At 49.2% G+C, this 18,847-nt stretch overlaps 2 protein-coding genes across 2 annotated transcripts in view; both read right to left on the reverse strand.

Annotated features, from left to right (window-relative positions):
* The window catches only part of SHANK1 (SH3 and multiple ankyrin repeat domains 1), a 156,884-nt gene that overhangs the window by 123,912 nt on the left and 14,125 nt on the right, over positions 1–18,847 (reverse strand). The gene's annotated exons all lie outside the window — the stretch shown is intronic.
* On the reverse strand, positions 466–9,377 carry KLK15 (kallikrein related peptidase 15; the record flags this gene model as incomplete). Its single annotated transcript, XM_082367200.1, has 4 exons — positions 466–829; positions 1,479–1,615; positions 1,737–1,932; positions 9,315–9,377. Coding segments are annotated over 4 exons (549 nt in total), but the record flags the coding sequence as incomplete, so codon positions are not given.

Raw genomic sequence — 18,847 nt, forward strand, 5'->3', positions numbered from 1 at the left:
AAATCAAAGCAGCTCATGGGGGCCCAACCTCTGCTGTAGGTCAGGAACCTGCCTAAGGAAAGGAGAGTTTTTGCCTTTTTGCCATGGCTACCAGGAAGCCTAGAACTAAATCTTGAAGAAAATGAAGTCATTCTTGAGCATCTAGTGTGTGCCGCGTTCTTTCACTGGGGTCCAGAAATACAGAGTATTTTCTCAGTGCCAGGCACTATTCAAATCAGTTCATATGAATCACCTCATTTAATCCTCACAGCAACCCTCTGAGGAAAGCAATATGAGACGGGGGAAACCCAGGCTGACTGAGGTTGGGTCTTTTGCTCAAGATCAAATAGCTGATCCTAGGTGCTGAATGAACGTCAGGGCAGCGGGTGAAAAGGAACAGTATATAGTGGCTGTGAGTCCCCCACCCAGTCTGTGGCCCCCATTTCCCTTCATCCCCAGAAGTAAGTTGCAGAAACTTCCACAGAGAAACTTGCATCAGTGTTTTCTGTTATTCTGGTATCAAACAGGTGACCTGGAGCACCAGCTCTGGTCTCAGATGGGCAAGTCCTTGGCTAACCTCTGGGTCTTGGACAGGGTCTTGGGGGATGGTCCAGTTCTGTTCCAGGTCAAGATGGGGCTGCTGGCCAGCCATGGGGGCTTCTGTGTAGTCAGGGACACAGGTGGTAGGCCAGAATAGTCATTTCCTCTTCATGGTTTCCTTGATCCACTCCAAGTAGCTGCAGACTTTGGTATAGACACTGGGCTTGGTGGTTGTGTCGCAGGGGACATCACCCCAGGACACAATGCCCTGCAGTACATCCCCACAGACCAGGGGTCCCCCGAAGTCACCCTGTAGGGAGAAGGGGAAGATTGAGTGGGAACCTTCTGGATCCAGTGCCCCCATCCCCATCCTAAACACCATTCAGAATCTCAATCAAAACCCAATCCAACCCCACCCCAGGCCAACCCACCCCAGCTCAACTCAATACAACCCAGTTTAATCTAAATCAATCCATCCTCACCTCAACCCAACACAGCTCAATACAACCCACATCCAATCCCACCTTCCCACAACCACAACCCAACCTGACCCCCACATCTTTCCTATTCAGAATCTAACCTAACCCATGCCCATTCTCATTCCAACACAACCCAGCCCCGATCGTCATGTCTCTTGCCCCCCAAACAAAATTTACCCCCATCCCCAGTTCAACCCTGACATATTTCCCATCTGAGATCAAACCAAACTCATATCCATTCTCAACGCCAGCCCACGCCGTCCCAAACCTCATTGCCTCCCCAAACACAACCCAAACCCATTGCCTCTCTAACCCCAACTCCAACCTCACCCCCATTCTAACTGCCCTTCCTCCTCCATCCCCGAAAACGCTCCTTAACATCTTCTCTGGCCCAAAGCAAGCAAAACCCTGCCCCATTCCAACTCCCAGACCTGTTCCCCTCTCTTCCCCCTCCTTCCATGGCTCCCTGCCAGCTCTGACCTTACAGGAGTCCGTGCCTCTGCCCTCCACGCCCGCACACACCGTGGTGTTCACCAGGCGCCCTGCATAGTCCTTGTTACAAGATGTGGTCCAGATAATGCTGATGTTGGCCCAATGCAATGTATCTGGGAGTCTCACTGGGGAGGACAGTAGAGTGGGAGCGAATCCATAACATTTCAGACCCTTGTTCCCTCCGCCCAAGGGCCCTGGACAATATGGTCCTCGAGGTCTGACATCCAGTTCCATGTTTCCACGCACCTTGTGACACGGGGCTCCCTGTGGCCCCAGGCTTGCTGTCGGACACCAAGCCCCAGCCAGACACCACACAGGCCTCGCTGGGCTCGGGGGAGCGCGTGGGCAGCGGGACCCGGGGCACTTTGGTAGAGACGCGCGCGGGCCGGGTTAGACGCAGTAACGGGATATCATGATGGTGGCTCTGCGTTTCGTAACGCGCCTGTGGGACAGTGAGAGAAACAGCCCGCAGTTGCTCCGGGCCATCGCGCTGGCGCAGCTCTCACGGAGCTGTGCGGGCGAGTGGTTAGCCGTAAGCGGGGTGCGGAGCAGACAGAAAGATCAAAGAGTGGGCAACTTTGGGTCCCCTGACCCTTTGGGAATCTGGAGATCCCATCAGCCTTTCCGCAAGGCCCCCGAAGCCAATAGTTTCAGCCTCTGCCTCTCAGAGACCAAGGTGCCAAAGTCATGCGCACACCTGGAACTCAGTCCCCAGGCTCCGGCTCTTTTCCTCAGAATCCGTGATTCTCAGATCCCTAGACCCTCCCGCCATGCCCCCTCAGGACCCCAAGGCTTCATACCGCGATTGGCAATGGGCTGCAGAGAGCACCCAGTGCGGGGAGATGAGGGAACCACCGCAGTTACAGCGTCCATGCTCGAAGAGGGCCACCTGCCATGGCTGGGAGTGGGGTGCACACTTATCACCCCTCAGCGCCTTGTCACTGTCGTCCTGGGCCACTGACAGAGGAGACAGAGGAAGACCCCCGAGGACAGAGTCCTTTCCCTTGCACCCTACGCCTTCCTTGTACCCTGACCTCACTACACATTTTCCACCTGTTGCCTTTCCCCAACTTCTTAAGATGTCCCTGCTGTTGATTTTTAAGCACCGCCTTCTCTCTAGCTTTTACAACTGCTGCTTGTTTTCTCCAGAACTGTCCCTCTGCCCTCGGCCCCCACTCGTTTGCTACAGGACTCCGGGAGAGAGAGGACAGGGAGAGGACCAGAGGGCAGGAAGTCCTCTGGGATTGGGAGTAGAGACAAGGACAGTGGATACAGGTCCGGACAGATGGTCACTTGGAACCAGCCATTCAAGGTCACCGAGCTGTCACAGACACCAAAAGGGTGTGGCCACTCGATCTGTGTGGCACACATTCTTGGCTCCAGAGTCTGGACATCTCAGCCAAATGCAGTATCTTACAAGGACACAGATGTAGCCACAAAAGGTCATGGGCAAACATACAGGCACAACCAGTCTTCCAAACTTAGGAACTGATATGGACAGCACTTTCAGCTGAAACTCATTTGCATGTACATGGGTTGCAGCTTCAAGAATCACAGCACAGAACTTCATATGTGTATGTGAATAAGGATAGTTAAGGCATGAGCACGTGTGTCTATATGTGTGCACACACACGCATTCACAGACACAGGTTTGGACATAGAAGCTCAGACCTAAATTTACAGTCTCCAGCGTGGATCTGCATATACTAGGCCACAGACTTGCACACTTGCACACGGGGTCTGAACAACAAGGTGAGGTCCTTAATAAGGGTACACAGGGAGAGACACTGATACACACTCAGGTCCCAAAAGACTTGTCACCAACATGGGTCTATAGTATAGTGGTTAAATCTGAAGTGATAGAGTAAAAAATCCTGGATCCAAACATATTATCTGTGAGACTTTGAGCAAACGGACTTTTCTGTGCCTCTATTTCCTCATCTGTATAATGGGATTGTTGTAAGAATTAAATGCGAAAGAGAGCAAGAGAAAGAGAGAGTGAGAGAGTGTGTGTATGATGTCTGGCATATTGTAACTGCTTTAAAAATATTAGCTATTTTAAACAAAGAGCATATAGATTTATTTATGTAGACATATGTCTGGACGTTCAGGTTGTGGACACAAATTTAGCCAAAGTAAGCCAGACGTACGTGCAGACCCAGATAAAGATCGTCAAGGTCAAAACTGTTATTCATTCCCAAGTCACTTTGTGGAGATTCAAAGTTATAAAACCGACCCAGAGGGCCAGAGCTCAGATGTGGACCCACTAGATCAGACCCAGGGAAACATGGGACACAAAGGTGGCATTCAAGGTCAAAGACACATTGCTCAAGACACAGGCAGCCAGGTCAGGACATACTTATCCATCTCTAGATCAGCCCCCAAGTCACTCACTTGGTGTTCAGGGTCACTAATTGAGTTTCACAGTTGGGGACCTGGTTCCAACATGTGGGCAGGACGTAGACAAAAAGGACTTTGCACACACACACACGCCCCTTACCCACACTGCACCATGCACGAAGACATGCACAGGGATGCGTCAAGATCGTAGGACATGACCCCCTACACTGGGCAATGTGGATATGTCCCCTCAAGGTCACAGCCAGGCACACAGACACCCGCACTGGGGCAAGATTTGCACAGCCACTCCAAATGCCCACAAGTCTACCTGCCAAGGTCAGGAACTGGGCCAAGGGCCCTGGCAAGGCGGGGGGAATGCGGATGTGGTGGACAAGGGGCTTAACAAGGGAAGGGTGGGGTCGTCCTACAGAGAAGGACAGAGGGCGCGGGTTGAACAGCTGGGCACTGAGGCCGCCCTTGGCCAGTCCAAGCTGGAGGAGGGCGGAGGCCCTAGCTGGGTGCAGCGGGCAGGTGGGGGGCAGGGAGGAGAGAGCACAGAGAGAGGCTGAAGGGAGGCTGGCAGCAGGGGGGAGGTCTGAGGGGCCCCCAGAAGTGACGGTCATGCGGTGGGGGGGGGCGGTTAATAAAAGTCCACCTTCAACTTCTCCAGGGTAGAGGTATCAGGTTACAGTTAATTTCCCCACGGGTCGTGGCTGAACATGGTCTGGAGCTCTCCTGCCACCTGGGGTCACCTTGACCTAGTGGCTGCCCCTCTCTGAGCCACAGAGGACGAGATGAGTGCTGGCGCTCTGCCTGGAATATACCAAGTGCCCAGCAAGGCTAACACACCTTGACGGGGCGGTACCCCGGGCCGGGACCACATTTAATCCTCACAACGACCCTGTGAGGGAGCATCTGTTGTTATCTCCATGGTACAGTTAGGGAACCTGAGTCACAGAGACGTTAAGTAACTAGAAAGTGGCAGAGGCAGGATTTGAACCCAGAGTCTGTGTTCTTGAGCTTCCCAGCATGTATTTAATGCTTAGTATAAGCTTTACCTACATCGTGCTATTGAGCCCTTACCATTATTGTTGCAGGTAGGTGCTGTCTTCTAAAGAAGGCGCTTAAGGACCAGAAAGGTGAAGTAATTTCCTCAAGGTCACACAGCAAGGAAGGGGCAGCCCCAGAACTCGAACTCAGGTCTGTGTCACCCAAGGGCCATGTTCATTGTCATGGGGACTCCAGAGCAGCCCCAGGCCCCTGACAGCTCTTGGGGTAGGGTGAGGACCCAGGGGTGTCAGCATGTGGTGGGGGTGGGTGTGGGGGAAGGATCCTCAGATGGTCCCCGAGTGAGGGAGGCGCTGGCAGACTGCAGGACCCAGATAGGCTGGGGGGATTAGGTGGTACGACACTCCCACAGACCCGGACCTGACCTGGGCCCACCTCACCTGCACACGTCAGCAGGAAGGAGAAGGTGGGGAGAAGCCACGTTGCGAAGGAGGGACCAGGGCTCTGCTGATATCTGGGGAAGGGAGAGAGCGAGCGGGTGTGAGGTTGGACCCTCCTGTCCCCACCTGGATCCCTCCAGACACAAACTCATCCCACCTGCTCTTAAGAACCCCCTTTTCACCATCCTTGTTCCCCACCCCAACCTGCTCTTCCTCCCGGGCTCCCCATCTCCCAAGGGTCTGCTGTTTCTCCAGGCACTGGGACAGACTCCCAGGTACACCCACAGCCTGGCAGAGCCCAACACCATCCACTTATCCCAGAGCTTTGGCTCAGGATACATGCTTTCCCCAAACCCCATACCAGCCTCCTATCTGGCCTCTTGGGTCCTCCTCTCTAAGCCCGTCCCTCCACTCAAGTCCCACTCCCCTCACAGCCTGTACCCCTACCTGGCTCTACAGGACCCCCCTACACCCGGAGCTGACCAGGTCCCTTTCCCACTCACAGCTCTCGCAGACCCCTGGCACCCCCAGAATAAAGTCCCGGTCCCCCAGCCTCACTTGCGAGGCCATGAGTGGCTTCTCCCCTTCTAGCCCCTCCGGCCGGGTCTCTCCTGACCTTGCTCGTCTAGGCTATTTCTTCCCATTTTCCTTCTTGCAATTTCATGCCTCCACACTTCTGTTCAGGCTGTTCCTCCTCCCAGGTATCCCGGTCCCTTCAAGGTCCACTTCCTCCTGGAGGCCTCTTCTGACCTCCCTGAGTCAGTGGTGTCTGCCTCCCCTTCCAGACCAAGAACTCCCTGAAGGCAAGCCTAACCTGACTGGACTCTGGACCCCAGCACTGCCCAGAGCCAGGCAAGCTTTGGGCTTGAATTAAAGCCCTTTTCCCCCGCATCTTCCAAATTCCGATTTGTCCTCTGAGGCTCAGCCCCCACCTCTTCCGGGAGACCCTGATACCTAACAGGTATCTCTTCTGGGGCCTATAGTGCCTGTTCTGGTTCCATCCCCAGGAATGCTCAGGTCAGGTCCTCTCCGTGTCCCCAGCACTGCCCAGCCAGGGGCCCGGCACACAGGAGGCCTCAGGGAGATTGTGCTGAGCTGACCTGCACCCATGATAACTCCTGACCTTGTTCCTGGCTCCGGTACAAGTGCTTTAGAAGACGTCCTCCTGATTTACTCCATCCCCTCCCCCACCTCACCACTGCAGCTCCCTCTTGCATCTCCAGGACATTTTCTTGGTTCAGGTTCAACCCGGTGCCTCAGTAAACAACACATGGACCTACCCAGGTGCCCTTGACATGCAAATCCCTCAGGACATCCCATGTCTCCCCTAGACCAGCGAAGACCTGTGTCTCTCCTCACTCCAAACCCCCTGCCCCATCTCAAAGATCTCACCCCCTCCAGATCCTCCAGCAACATCTGGGGTAGCTTGGAAGCCAGAAGAAAGCGAGCAGGCACATGAATGCCTGAATTTATAAGCTCCCAGCCCCACCCGGGTCTTGGGGGAGGGGGATAGGGTGAGGTGGGAAGTGGCTGAGAGTCAGGTTTACAGGCAGGGATGCCTAAGTGGCCGGTGGGGTGGAGGACAAGACCTACTGAGCATTTATTAGGCTGAAGCTTTTGTCTGAGTCTGGGAGGAGGAATTTCCCTACCAAGGGCAGTTTGTCAAGGGGGAAGAGACAGTAGGGCAAAAGCAGAAAACTGGAGGAGATCAAAATATAGAACCAGGAGTCTGGAGCATGTAAGCTGGAATTTGGGGTCTGGAGTGTAGAAACTGGATTCTAGAGTCATGCTTCTTGTGCCTGGATTAGGGGTCTAGATCTTGGATTCTGGAGCTGGACCAGGATCCCCAATTCTGGATCCCTGATTCTGGATTCTGAACCCTCTATTCTGGATTCTGGATCTTGGATCTCTGATTCTGGACAGTGGATTCGGGGTCTAGATATCCAATTCTGGACCTTGGATTCTGGATATATATCCCCAATTCTGGATCTTGGAGTCTGAACCTCCCAATTTTGGATTCTGGATCTTGGATTCTTCATCTTTGATTCTGGATCTCCAATTCTGAATTCTGAGTTTGGGGCCTAGAATCGGGCACTCATGACCTGAAGCCGGGAGTGGATTTTGGAATGTGACTTCTGGAGTTTGGGTCTGGAGTCTGGATCCTGGACTCTGGCCTTTGAGTGACAGGTCTCAGTCTTGGATTCTAGATCCAGGGCCTCTGAATCTAGAGTCCAGACTAAGAATCTGGAGTCTGATGTTTGGAATCTAGGACTTGAGGTTTTGGGGCCTGGAATATGAATGATAGATTTTGGATTTTGAGTTATGGGGCCTGGATTCTAGAGTCTGGGTCTAGACTCTGAGGGTTCATGGATTGACTTTGGAATGTGAAGTATGGAGTTTCAAAGCTGCATTGTGGGGACTTCCCTCGTGGTCCAGTGGGTAAGACTCTGCGCTCCCAATGCAGGGGGCCTAGTTTCGATCCCTGGTCAGGGAACTAGATCCTGCATGCATGCCTCAACTAAGAGTTCGCCTGCTGCAACTAAGACCTGGTGCAGCCAAACAAAAACCAAAAAAAACCCCCCAAAAAAACCAAAAAACTGCATTGTGTATTTAAGCGGCTGGACTAGGAGACAGGGGCCTGGCTTCCATGATTCTGAGATTCCTAGACTCTTGACTCTAGAGCATGACTTTAGAGACTGGGAGACTAGAGTCTTTATTCTGGATCTTGCAGTCTTCATTCTGCATCCTGAGGCTTGAAATCTGGATTCTGTTTTCTGGAGACCGGAGATCATCATTAAGATGACCCAAAGCTTTGGGAATTTAAATTTGTTTTCCAGTGTCTCAGGACCATAGAGGGTCCTGGGAAATTGTCTAGAGTCTATCATGGCTGGTTTAAATAATGAGGAGGCACAGGTAGAAGGAGATACTGACCTCAGATCACCCAGTGAAAGATGGGACCTATTATAAGCATAGTTTCTCCCTGTTTCTGGAAATCCATCACATATATAGGAAGGGGTTGCATGATTGGGGCTGACTGTTAAGGACATCAGTGGCCAATGCTTAGGGGTCGCTGACCCTTGATTTCCACAGAGATAATATGGGAGAATGATGGTGTCTAAGCCCCCAGATGTCTTTCAGACATTCCAGAACCATAGACCCTTAGTTATTCCAGAATCCTAGGGTCTCAGTCATTCTAGAACCACAGACCTTCAAAAGCTCTAGAATACCAGACCTTCAGATTCTAGAATAGAAGGGCCTGAGATATTCTGGAAATCTAGGTCCTCAGATGCTCTAGAACCCAAGATGGTAAAATAGTCTAGAACCACAGATCTCTAGACATTCTAGAACCCTATCATCTTCAGATGTTCTGGGACCCCCAGAATAGCTAGAAGCTATTCTAGAACTACTTTGTCCCTTCATTTTGCCACAAATTCGTGCTCAAAGTCTTTGGACTCACAGTGGGCCACAGCGTCAATTGAGCAGTCTCTGTTTATGGAGTGTTGGCCTTGCATTATCTCATTTATCCTTCTGACAGCCCCGTGAGATGGCTATTATGGATGGCTTCCTCCTTTTCTTTTTCTTTTTTTTGGCTGTGCCGGCATGTGGGATCTTAGCACTGGCACGTGGGATCTTAGTTCCCTGACCATGGATCGAACCCGCGCCCCCTGCGTTGGAAGCACGGAGTCTTAACCACAGGACTGCCAGGGAAGTCCCTCCTCCTCAATATAGAGGAGACTGAGACCCAGAGAGGGGCATCGCAGCAAAGGTCACGACAGAGGGCGGGAAGAATCCAGTGTCTGCCTTTGGGAACACCTAGTTGGTCTGTTCATCTCCACCCCTGGAGGCACCTCCCCCTGTTGGAGCTGGGTGGTGGTGAGGGGTAATCATAACGAGGGCTTCCCGGGCGCCAGGCTAAGCGCTTTCCATCAAGATCACACATGCTCCTCCCACTAGCCCACACAGGCAGGTACTGTAACCGTCTCCGTGACGCAGATGGGACTCTGAACTCAGGCCAGAGCGCAGCCCAGGCTCTTACCTGACCTGTGCGCAGGATCCGCGGGAGGGCGCCGCGCCTCGCCTCGGCCCCGACACGGTGATGTCAACGCCCCTCCGCGCACCGCCCGCCCACTCTGGCCGAGTTAGACTTGGGTGATCAACGTCCTCCTGGGCATGTCCCCAGACGTCCTTCCCCTCCACTAAGGCCTGCGTCCTGCCCTCTTCCTCCTCCTGGGAACACTCCCTAGAGTCTTTCCTTCATCAGCTCCATGGTTCAGCCATCAACCAAGCAGTTCTTCTCCGTCCGACCCTGAATTCCAGCCTCGGGCAGGCACCTGCTCCTGGGAGGCACCCACCCCGGCCCGGGCTCTCCAGATCCCTCTCACTCACTGTGACCTAACACGTTTCTCTCTTTCCCCGAACTCCCCTCCTCCTTCCTCCCGTGTTTCCCATCCCAGGGGCAGCCCCCACTGTCCACTCAGTCATGTGGCCAGATCCCCGAGGGTGCTGTCTCCACCCCTTCCCTCCCCTCATCCCCTACAGCCCAGCGGTACCCAGCCCTGTCCCGCTTCTCTGTCCCCTCGGTGTGGCTCAGGTGCTCCCCTCTATTCCTGGACCCTCACCCCAGCCTCCACCGCGGCCTCCCACCCTCCAGTCTGCCCCCTCCTGCCCATCACCAGTTGGCTTCAGGGGGTCTCTCTATACACTCAGAGCTGCCCCTGCCCCTTCCCTGCTCACAGCCCGGCTTTCTCTAGTTGCGGCGAGCGGGGGCTACTCTTGGTTGCCGTGCGAGGGCTTCTCACTGCGGTGGCTTCTCTTGTTGCAGAGCATGGGCTCTAAGCGTGCGGGCTTCAGTAGTTGTGGCCCATGGGCTTAGTTGCTCCGCGGCATGTGGGATCTTCCCGGACCAGGGCTCAAACCTGTGTCCCCTGCGTTGGCAGGCAGGTTCTTAACCACTGCGCCACCAGGGAAGCCCGGGACTGGACTCTTGATGCCCCAGGGAACTCCTCATGTAGTGTCGGCTCTCCTCTAATTTCATCTCACCACAAACCCCCCTCCCCCTTCATTATGGAACCAGTCAAAAGTGGAGTTTCAGGGTCCTGGGCTCAGACCCCTGCTCCACTACTTGCTGTTTTGGAAATTCTGGTAAGTGCTTTCAGTTGCTCATCAACTTTCTGTACTGAGACATAAAGATCCTGAACTTCTCTAGGTCCTGAGACCAGGTGTGTGATTTTAATTAAAAGCTAGTGGGTTCAAGTCCCAATCTGGGTTGGGCAGTTTCAGCTCCATTACTTCATCCTTATTATCAGTATACATACTCTGATTATATATACCCTTATATATTTATTACATATATATGATATATAACCTGATATGTATCCTGATTATCAATATATATGCTCTGATTATCAGTGAAAAGCTTATTATCAGTATATAAATCTGCATTCACTTCCTATTGCTGCTGTAAGAAATTACCACAAATTTATTGGTTTAAAACAACACAGATTTATTCTACTACAGCTCTGGAGGTCAAAGTCCAAAGTCAGTCTCACTGGGCTGATTCCTTCTGGAGGCTCTTGGGAAGAGTCCATTCCTTGCCTTTTCAGCTTCTAGAGGCTGCCCGCATTCTTTGGCTCATTTAAAAAAAATGGCCACCAGCATTGAAAGATCAGGAGATCTTAAGCATCTCTTGAAAAGGCCATGACATCAGTCAGCAATGCACCTGCATTCTCACGTGGCCGTAATCCATCCTCAGCAGGGCTCTGAGTGGCCACAGCCCTGGGGGCATCCTGTGGTTTTCCTTGGCCCATAGCTAGCTGACTTCCCTCATTACCTGCCTGGCCCCAGGAAGCAGAAGACTTTGTGACCCCCAAAGAAGAAGAAAAGTGGAGACATGGATGCGGAAAGATGTGGACACAAACAGATCAGAGAAAAAGCAAGTCACAAATAACAATACTATTCATACACCATCATCACTGTCATGAAGAGTACTTACATATAGACTTACTTGTAGACTACATATAGAGCACTTATTTTGTTCCAGATACTATTTTAGGTTCTCCACGAATGTTAACTCAATCGCCTCAACATCCTATGAAATAGGAAGTATTATCACCCCGACTTTACAGATGAAAAACTGAGGCACACAGAAGCTAAGAGTCATTTACGATTGACCAAGCTGGTAATCGTTAGAGATGGGATTTGCACACCACCCCTCCCAACTCCAACGCTGCCTCTGTGCGCCTAACTACTGTGCAACACTGCCCCCTTGTGGATCCAGAGAAACACACAGGGAGAGAGTTAGAGGTGAAGGGTGAGGGACAAAGGAGGGGCCCCAGGTCCTCTTGGGTCAGTCACCCTGGAGGCCTCAGCACCCAACTCTGGACCCAGATGTGGGAACAGAGGAGGCAGGTGCAACCCGGGCTGGTGACAGGAGCCGGGGTCGCCACCTGAGCTTTGCACTAGGTGAGCTCTGAGCCTTGCACTTGGTGAGCTCAGGTCTTGATCCTGACCTTGGATCTCTCAGGTACTAAAAGGAAGGGCTGAGAATGGGACCTCTGGAGTCAGACCCGTTCCAGTGAGACCTTGGGTGAGGGGCCCAGTGTTTCCAGCCTCAGACCTCAGCCACTGTTATCTCCAATTATTGCTACTAATGTAATGATTTACTAAGTCCGAGAGGTCACCATAATCTCTGTTTATTCTTTTTGTTTTGTTTTGTTTTGTTTTTTGGCCACGCCCTGCATCTTGTGGGATCTTAGTTCCCTGATCAGGGATTGAACCTGGACCCATGGCAGTGAAAGTGCCGAGTCCTAACCACTGGACCGCCAGGGAATTCCCATCTCTGTGTATTCTTGGATCATGGTGACCTTGGGGGTGTCTTCCAGAACCATCTCCTCTGTGCAACCAGCTACCCCCCCCCAAATGATCATGCTGATAATAACGATGATAATAGCTCACTCACATGCACTGAGTTGTTATGGTCAGCGTTTCAATTGTGCTATTGTCCTTAATCTCAGGGAATAAAATTATGAGCCTGTCTTTTAAAAAAGCAGAGATAGATTCAGAAATGTGACTTTCCCCATTATAAAAGGAAATCAGTTTTTCTCAGTAAAATCCTCGCTGGCTATATTTGTTAGGGTGGCGGGGGGAGGTGAAAAGAAAGCCCTTTTTGGTTTTTACTTACTCGTGGAGAGAATGTTAACACTAATGGCTAACATATGCTGAGTGCATGCTCTGTAAAATTGTTTTAACGGCTTTACACAGATTAACTTGCTAATATTCCCATTAACCTTGAGAAGTTGCTACTATTGCTATCTCCACTATAAGCAGGGGGAAACCAAGGCAAAGAGAGATTAAAGTCATTTTCCAAGGCTACACAGGAAGAAATAGCTGGGTTTGAACCCAGTGAGAATTGCATGAGAATCTCTGTATGTGTATGTGTGTGTAACATCATTTCTACTTTATTTTTTGAGTACATATTATTTCCACGTGGTACAAAAACAAAGTATGTTTATAAAAAACGTACAGAGTGATAAATCTCCATCATGACCTTGTCCCCCTTCTGTCCTGTCCTCGCCCCGTCTTCCGAGCATGACAACTAGAATATATTTCTTGGGTCATATTCAAGGGTTTTGCTGCACATGAACAAGCAAATGCAAAGATGTGTTCTTATTTTTCTCTTGCCTTTAGCCACCAGGCTGGGCTTCTTGAGAAGTAAGGTGTCTCCTGGTGTTCAGAACATTTGGTGAATTCTTTTTCCTGTTCTAAGCATCAAAGAACCTGTAATGCCTAGTTAGTTTCAAGGTTTGTGAAACACTGTTTAGATAATGACATAAGTTATAAAACAATGGGTATGAACATTACACATGATCCATAATTATATCTATGACTATAAAGCTCTCTGCTGGGAAGGCTTCCGGTGGGAGACATCTCCCCCCAACCCGCACCCAAGGGACCTTGTTACTCATTTTGTGGTGATTAGACCTGGCCAGAAAAAGAACATTGAAAATAGAGCAAATAAGATTGAGTGGAAAAGGCACATAGGGATATCTAGGACACTGATAACTGTACACTTCCGATGTAGAAATATCAAATCACTACGTTGTACACCAGGAACTAACACAGTGTTGTAGGTCAATTATACTTCAAAGACAAGCAAACAAAAGAAGAACTCATAGAAAAAGAGATCAGCTGCAACTAAGACCTGGCACAGTGAAAATAAATAGAAATAAATAAATAGAAATAAACCTTAAGGACTTCCCTGGTTGCACAGTGGTTAAGAATCTGCCTGCCAATGCAGCAGACACGGGCTCGAGCCCTGGTCCGGGAAGATCCCACATGCCGTGGAGCAACTAAGCCCGTGCGCCACAACTACTGAGCCTGCGCTCTAGAGCCCGCGAGCCACAACTACTGAGCCTGCGTGCCACAACTACTGAAGCCCGCGCGCCTAGAGCCCGAGCTCCACGACAAGAGAAGCCACCGCAATGAGAAGCCCGCGCACCACAACGAAGAGTAGCCCCTGCTCTCCGCAGATAGAGAAAGCCCGTGTGCAGCAACCAAGACCCACCACTGCCAAAAAATAATAACAATAATAAATAAATAAATAAATAAATCTTAGAAAGGAAAAGAGATCAGTTTTGTCATTACCAGAGGCGAGGGTGGGGGCGGTGGGGGAGGGGAAATTGGATGAAGGCAGTCGAAAGGTACAAACTTCCAGTTATAAGATAAATAAGTGCTAGGGGTGGGTGTAATATGCAACATGATTAGTCCAATTAGCACTGCTGTCATATATGACAGTTGAGAGTAAATCCCAAGGGTTCTCATCACAAGGAAAAAAAATGTTTTCTTTTTCTGTTCTTTGGTGTCTACGTGAGATGATGAATATTCACTACTTATTGTCGTCCTCATTTCATGATGTATGTAAGTCACATCATTATGCTGTACACCTTAAACTTATACAGTGCTGTGCAGTAAGTCCCCTACCTACGAACGCGTTCCATTCCGAGAGCGTGTTCGTAAGTCCAATTTGTTCATTTAAGTCCAACAAAGTTAGCCTAGGTACCCAACTAACACAGTCAGCTGTGCAGTACCGTACTGTAATAGGTTTATAATACTTTTCACATAAATAAAACATAAAAAACAAACACAAAAAATAAAGAAAACATTTTTAATCTTACAGTACAGTACCTTGAAAAGTACAGTAGTACCCGCTACTGCACCGCTGCTTTTACACTTGCTTCCAGATATCCTGGGCTTGAAATAAAGCTACTGTACTGTACTCTATACAATAGTGTACAGTAAAGTGCACAAAAGCACAACCACTTGTAGAGGATGCACGCACGTGACAGTGTACGCCAGACCCATGAACTAACTTATGTGATTGGACATGTGAACACATGTTCACATCTTTGAAAGCTTGTAACTTGAATGTTCCTATGTAGGGGACTTGTGTATGTCAATTATATCTCAATAAAGTCAGAAGGGAAAAAAAGAACCAAAATGGATGGATGAATGGATGAACAAAATGTGGTATATCCATAAAATGGAATATTATTCAGCTTTAAAAAGGAAGGATAGTCCGACATACTACAACATGGATGAAGCTTGAGGACATTATGTGAAGTGAAATAAACACTTATACACATACACACATTCACACATACTCTCTCATGCTCACTCACACATTAATGCTGACACACTCACTCTCATGCACACAAAATCACTCCCACACATCCATACACACCCATGCTCTCTTTCACATTCACACACACGAAGACCCACAGCTTTCAGAACCAAGATCAGCTTTCAATTCAAGAGTAGAATCAACCCACCTCTTCCTTCTGTCCTATTTCCAGAGGTCTCCAGGATTACACCTGGGCTGAATGTTCATTTCCTTTCGCCCCTAAGGAAATAGAACACTGTAAGCTTCAAGTGCACTTCAAGCTTCAGCCTAAATTGCGATGAAAGAAAACCTCAGGCCACATGGTATCATGGGACCTAATGAGAACATTTAGGAAGAAAAAGATGACACAAGTGCCTCTGAGAATACACAGCCCTGATGTGGGCGTCCTCCTTTGTGGAAAAGATAAGGCAGACAGTTAAAAAAATATATTCCAATCAGTTATAAAGGTTTGAAGAAAAACAGCAGCAGCAAAACAACACTAATTTTGCCCAGTGGGACAAAGTCCCCGGTTAAGCCAAGTGTATTCATCTCCAGTGACTTAACTCCTGGATAGTTTGTCTGCTTGAACCTCTTCAGGTTCTTTATTATCACCTATAAAATGTGAACCCTTAGTGAAGATGATGGTTATGCAAACTCTGTTCACACGTTTGTTCTGGGTAACTACAGCTGTTCGAGTGATCATTTTAGAATATTTCATGTCTTCTGAAAGTTAAAAGCTACATCTTTAGCTAGCAAGCAGGTGGAGAAGGGCTCAAAATCATTAACGATTTGAGAAACGCAGGTTGAATATGGCAGGGTATTATTTTACACCTGTTCGATTGCCATGGAAAGCTGAGTAACGTTAAGCAGCAGCAGCAACGTGAACTGCAGGAATCCTCAGGTTTTGCTGGTGGGCTGAGGGGGGTGCAGCCGTTCCGGAGAGTGACCTGCCTCTCTTGGTCAAATTAACCATAACCCACATTATCATCCAGCGGGTCCATCCCCATCACCGAACTCCACAGCAAGCTCAACTCAGCCTAACAATCCATGCTGCTGATCTGCAGGGAAAAAAAGCACCTCCTTCCCTGCAAAGCAGCGCTCACCCCCCTCTGTTTGCTGTGATGAAGGGCAGAAGAGGGCAAAAGCGAACGCAGAGACCAGTGCAGGGAAGCAGAGAGGAGTTTACAACAGTCCAGTGCGTCTGTGTCTGCATCAGCCACGCATTCTGGAGCCTCCTGTATCCTCTCCGTGACTCCCTCCCTCACTGTTTCTGGGCTGTGATCTGAGTTACCTCTCTTGTACAGCTGATGGAAAATAAACCCCCCTCCCAAGTACTCTCTGTCCTCTTACGCTGCTTTATTCATCTTCATAGCATTTAATGTCCTCACTGAAATAGCACATATTTATACATGTTTGTTGTCTCTCTCCTCCTCCAGGGGGGGGAAAAAAAGAAGCTACATCAAACAGACTTTCTCTGACTTGTTCAATGCTATGGTCTGGGAACATAGAACAGTGCCTGGTACATCATAGGTGCTTAGTAAGGATCTGTTGAATGAATGAATGTTTAAGAAAGAGTGGTTAGCAACTTTGGCTAAGGTGGTGGCACTAAAGATGGGGAAGAACACAGCCACTGCAACTGACACAGGTCCTACTTTCCCCCCAACGTTTTTATTATGAACATTCTCAAACATACAGCAAAGTTAAAAGAAATTCACAGCAAACGCCCATTTACCTGCTACCTAGATTCCACCATTCACAATTCACCATACTTGCTTTATCACGTCTGTTGACCTTCCACCCATCCATCCATCCGTCCATCCATCCACCTGTCTTGTTATTGATGCGTTTCATGGTAAGTCACAGACATCTGTACACTTCATTCTAAACCCTCAAATATATATGTATGTCATTTACTATAAGTTAAACTCTGTTTATGTTTCTTTTCTAAGGGAAAATTCACATACAATGAAATGCACAAAACTTAAGCTGTACTTTTCAGGGAGCGTTGACAAATGCACACACCTGTGTGACTCAAACCCCTATCAGTATGTAGAACATTTATCATCACCTCATGCCAGTTCCCAGTCAATCCCCACCTCCACCCAAGAGGCAAGCAGCATTCTGATTTCTTTCTACCATAGGTTAGTTTTGCTTGTTCTTCATATAAATGGAGATATAGGTATGTACCGTATGTGTGAGGCTTTTTTCACCCTGAGATTCACTTAGGTAGCAGTAATTTGTTCTCTTTAATTACTGAGGCATATCCACAGTTTGTTTATCCTTTCTCCTGTTGCTGGACACCTGGGCTGCTTCCAGTCTGGGACTGCTACAAATAAAGCTGCTATGAACATCTGTCTGATGGTGGTTTTAAGTTGCATTTCTCTCATGATTAAAGATGTTGAGATCTTTTCATGTTCTTATTGGCCATTTGTGTATCTTCTGTTGTAAAGTAGACCTACCGCTGATTTCTTCCTCTCAGGAAAAGGGATCTTGATATATTTTCTAATGCCCTTATCTAACTTCCATAGACGATCAACCTTCCCGTGTGTATTCATTTTCCAGGGCTGCTGTAATAAAGTACCACAAACTGGGTGGCTTAAAACAACAGAAATCAGTTCTGAAGGGCTAGAAGTCCGAAGTCAAGGTGTCTGCAAGGCTGTGCTCCCTCTGAGACTCTGGGTAGAATCTTTCCTTGCCTCTCCCAGCTTCTGCTGGTGGCCGGCAATCTTTGGCTTTCCCCGGCTTGCAGCTGCATCACTCCAACATCTGCCTCCGTCTTCACATGGCATTCTCCTCTGTGTGTCCGTCTTCACATCATCTTCTCTCTTCTTATAAAGACACAGTTATATTGGATTAGGATCCACCCTACATCGGTTTGAACTCATCTTAACTAATTTCGTCTGCAATGACCCTATTTCCACATACAGTCACATTCTGAGGTACTGGGGATTAGGACCTCGACATATCTTTTGGGGGGGACACAATTTAACCCTAATACTATGGATTCAGTGGCCTGCCTCCTAAATTACGTCTAGGCTCTGTCTTGGAAAGAGGGATGCATCCTCAAAGTGGTAGAACAATTTTTTCTGCACCAACTCTGGGGCAGGCACTGTGCAAGAGGTGGGACTGTCATCTCGGTGTTACACGTAAGAAGTTTGATCCATCCACGGCTCAGACAGGTCGAGTAAATTGCTCCAAGTTAGCCCAGGAACTGGCACCCAGGGTGGTGGGACTCCAAATGTCCTGCCACATTCACGGCTTTCCCGAGTCAGTTCTTCAATGGGCCTCAAGGTGGTGCTAACTTGCAACTCCTGATTCAGTTGGTCTGAGGAGGGGCCAGGATGGACTTGAGGACACGGGGAGGGGGAAGGGTAAGCTGGGACAAAGTGAGAGAGTGGCATGGACATATATACACTACCAAATGTAAAATAGATAGCTAGCGGGAAGCAGCCGCATAGCACAGGGAGATCAGCTCGGTGTTTTGTGACCACCTAGAGGGGTGAGATAGGGAGGGTGGGAGGGAGACGCAAGAAAGAGGAAATATGGGGATATGTGTATATGTATAGCGGATTCACTTTGTTATACAGCAGAAACTAACACACCATCGTAAAGCAATTATACTCCAATAAAGATGTTATAAAAAAAAATTTACTCTTAGAAAGCACCCAGGGGATGCTGGTAGGCGTGGGCTTAAGTGTCAATGACTGTCTTTGCAATTGTGCGGGCAGCTTAGGGAACTCCAAGACAACAGTAATAATGTTCATAATCATTACAGAAACGACTATTTTTACATGCTCCTTCTGTGCCAGGCTCTTTGCGCTTGTCCTTATGTGCATTCTCTCCTTTAATGCTCATGGTAGCCCTATGAGATAGTCCCACGGGTACAGAACAGGAAGCAGATGCAGATCTGC

The sequence above is a fragment of the Balaenoptera borealis genome (assembly GCF_965194805.1).
Source record: "Balaenoptera borealis genome assembly, chromosome: 19".
NCBI classification, from domain to species: domain Eukaryota; kingdom Metazoa; phylum Chordata; class Mammalia; order Artiodactyla; family Balaenopteridae; genus Balaenoptera; species Balaenoptera borealis.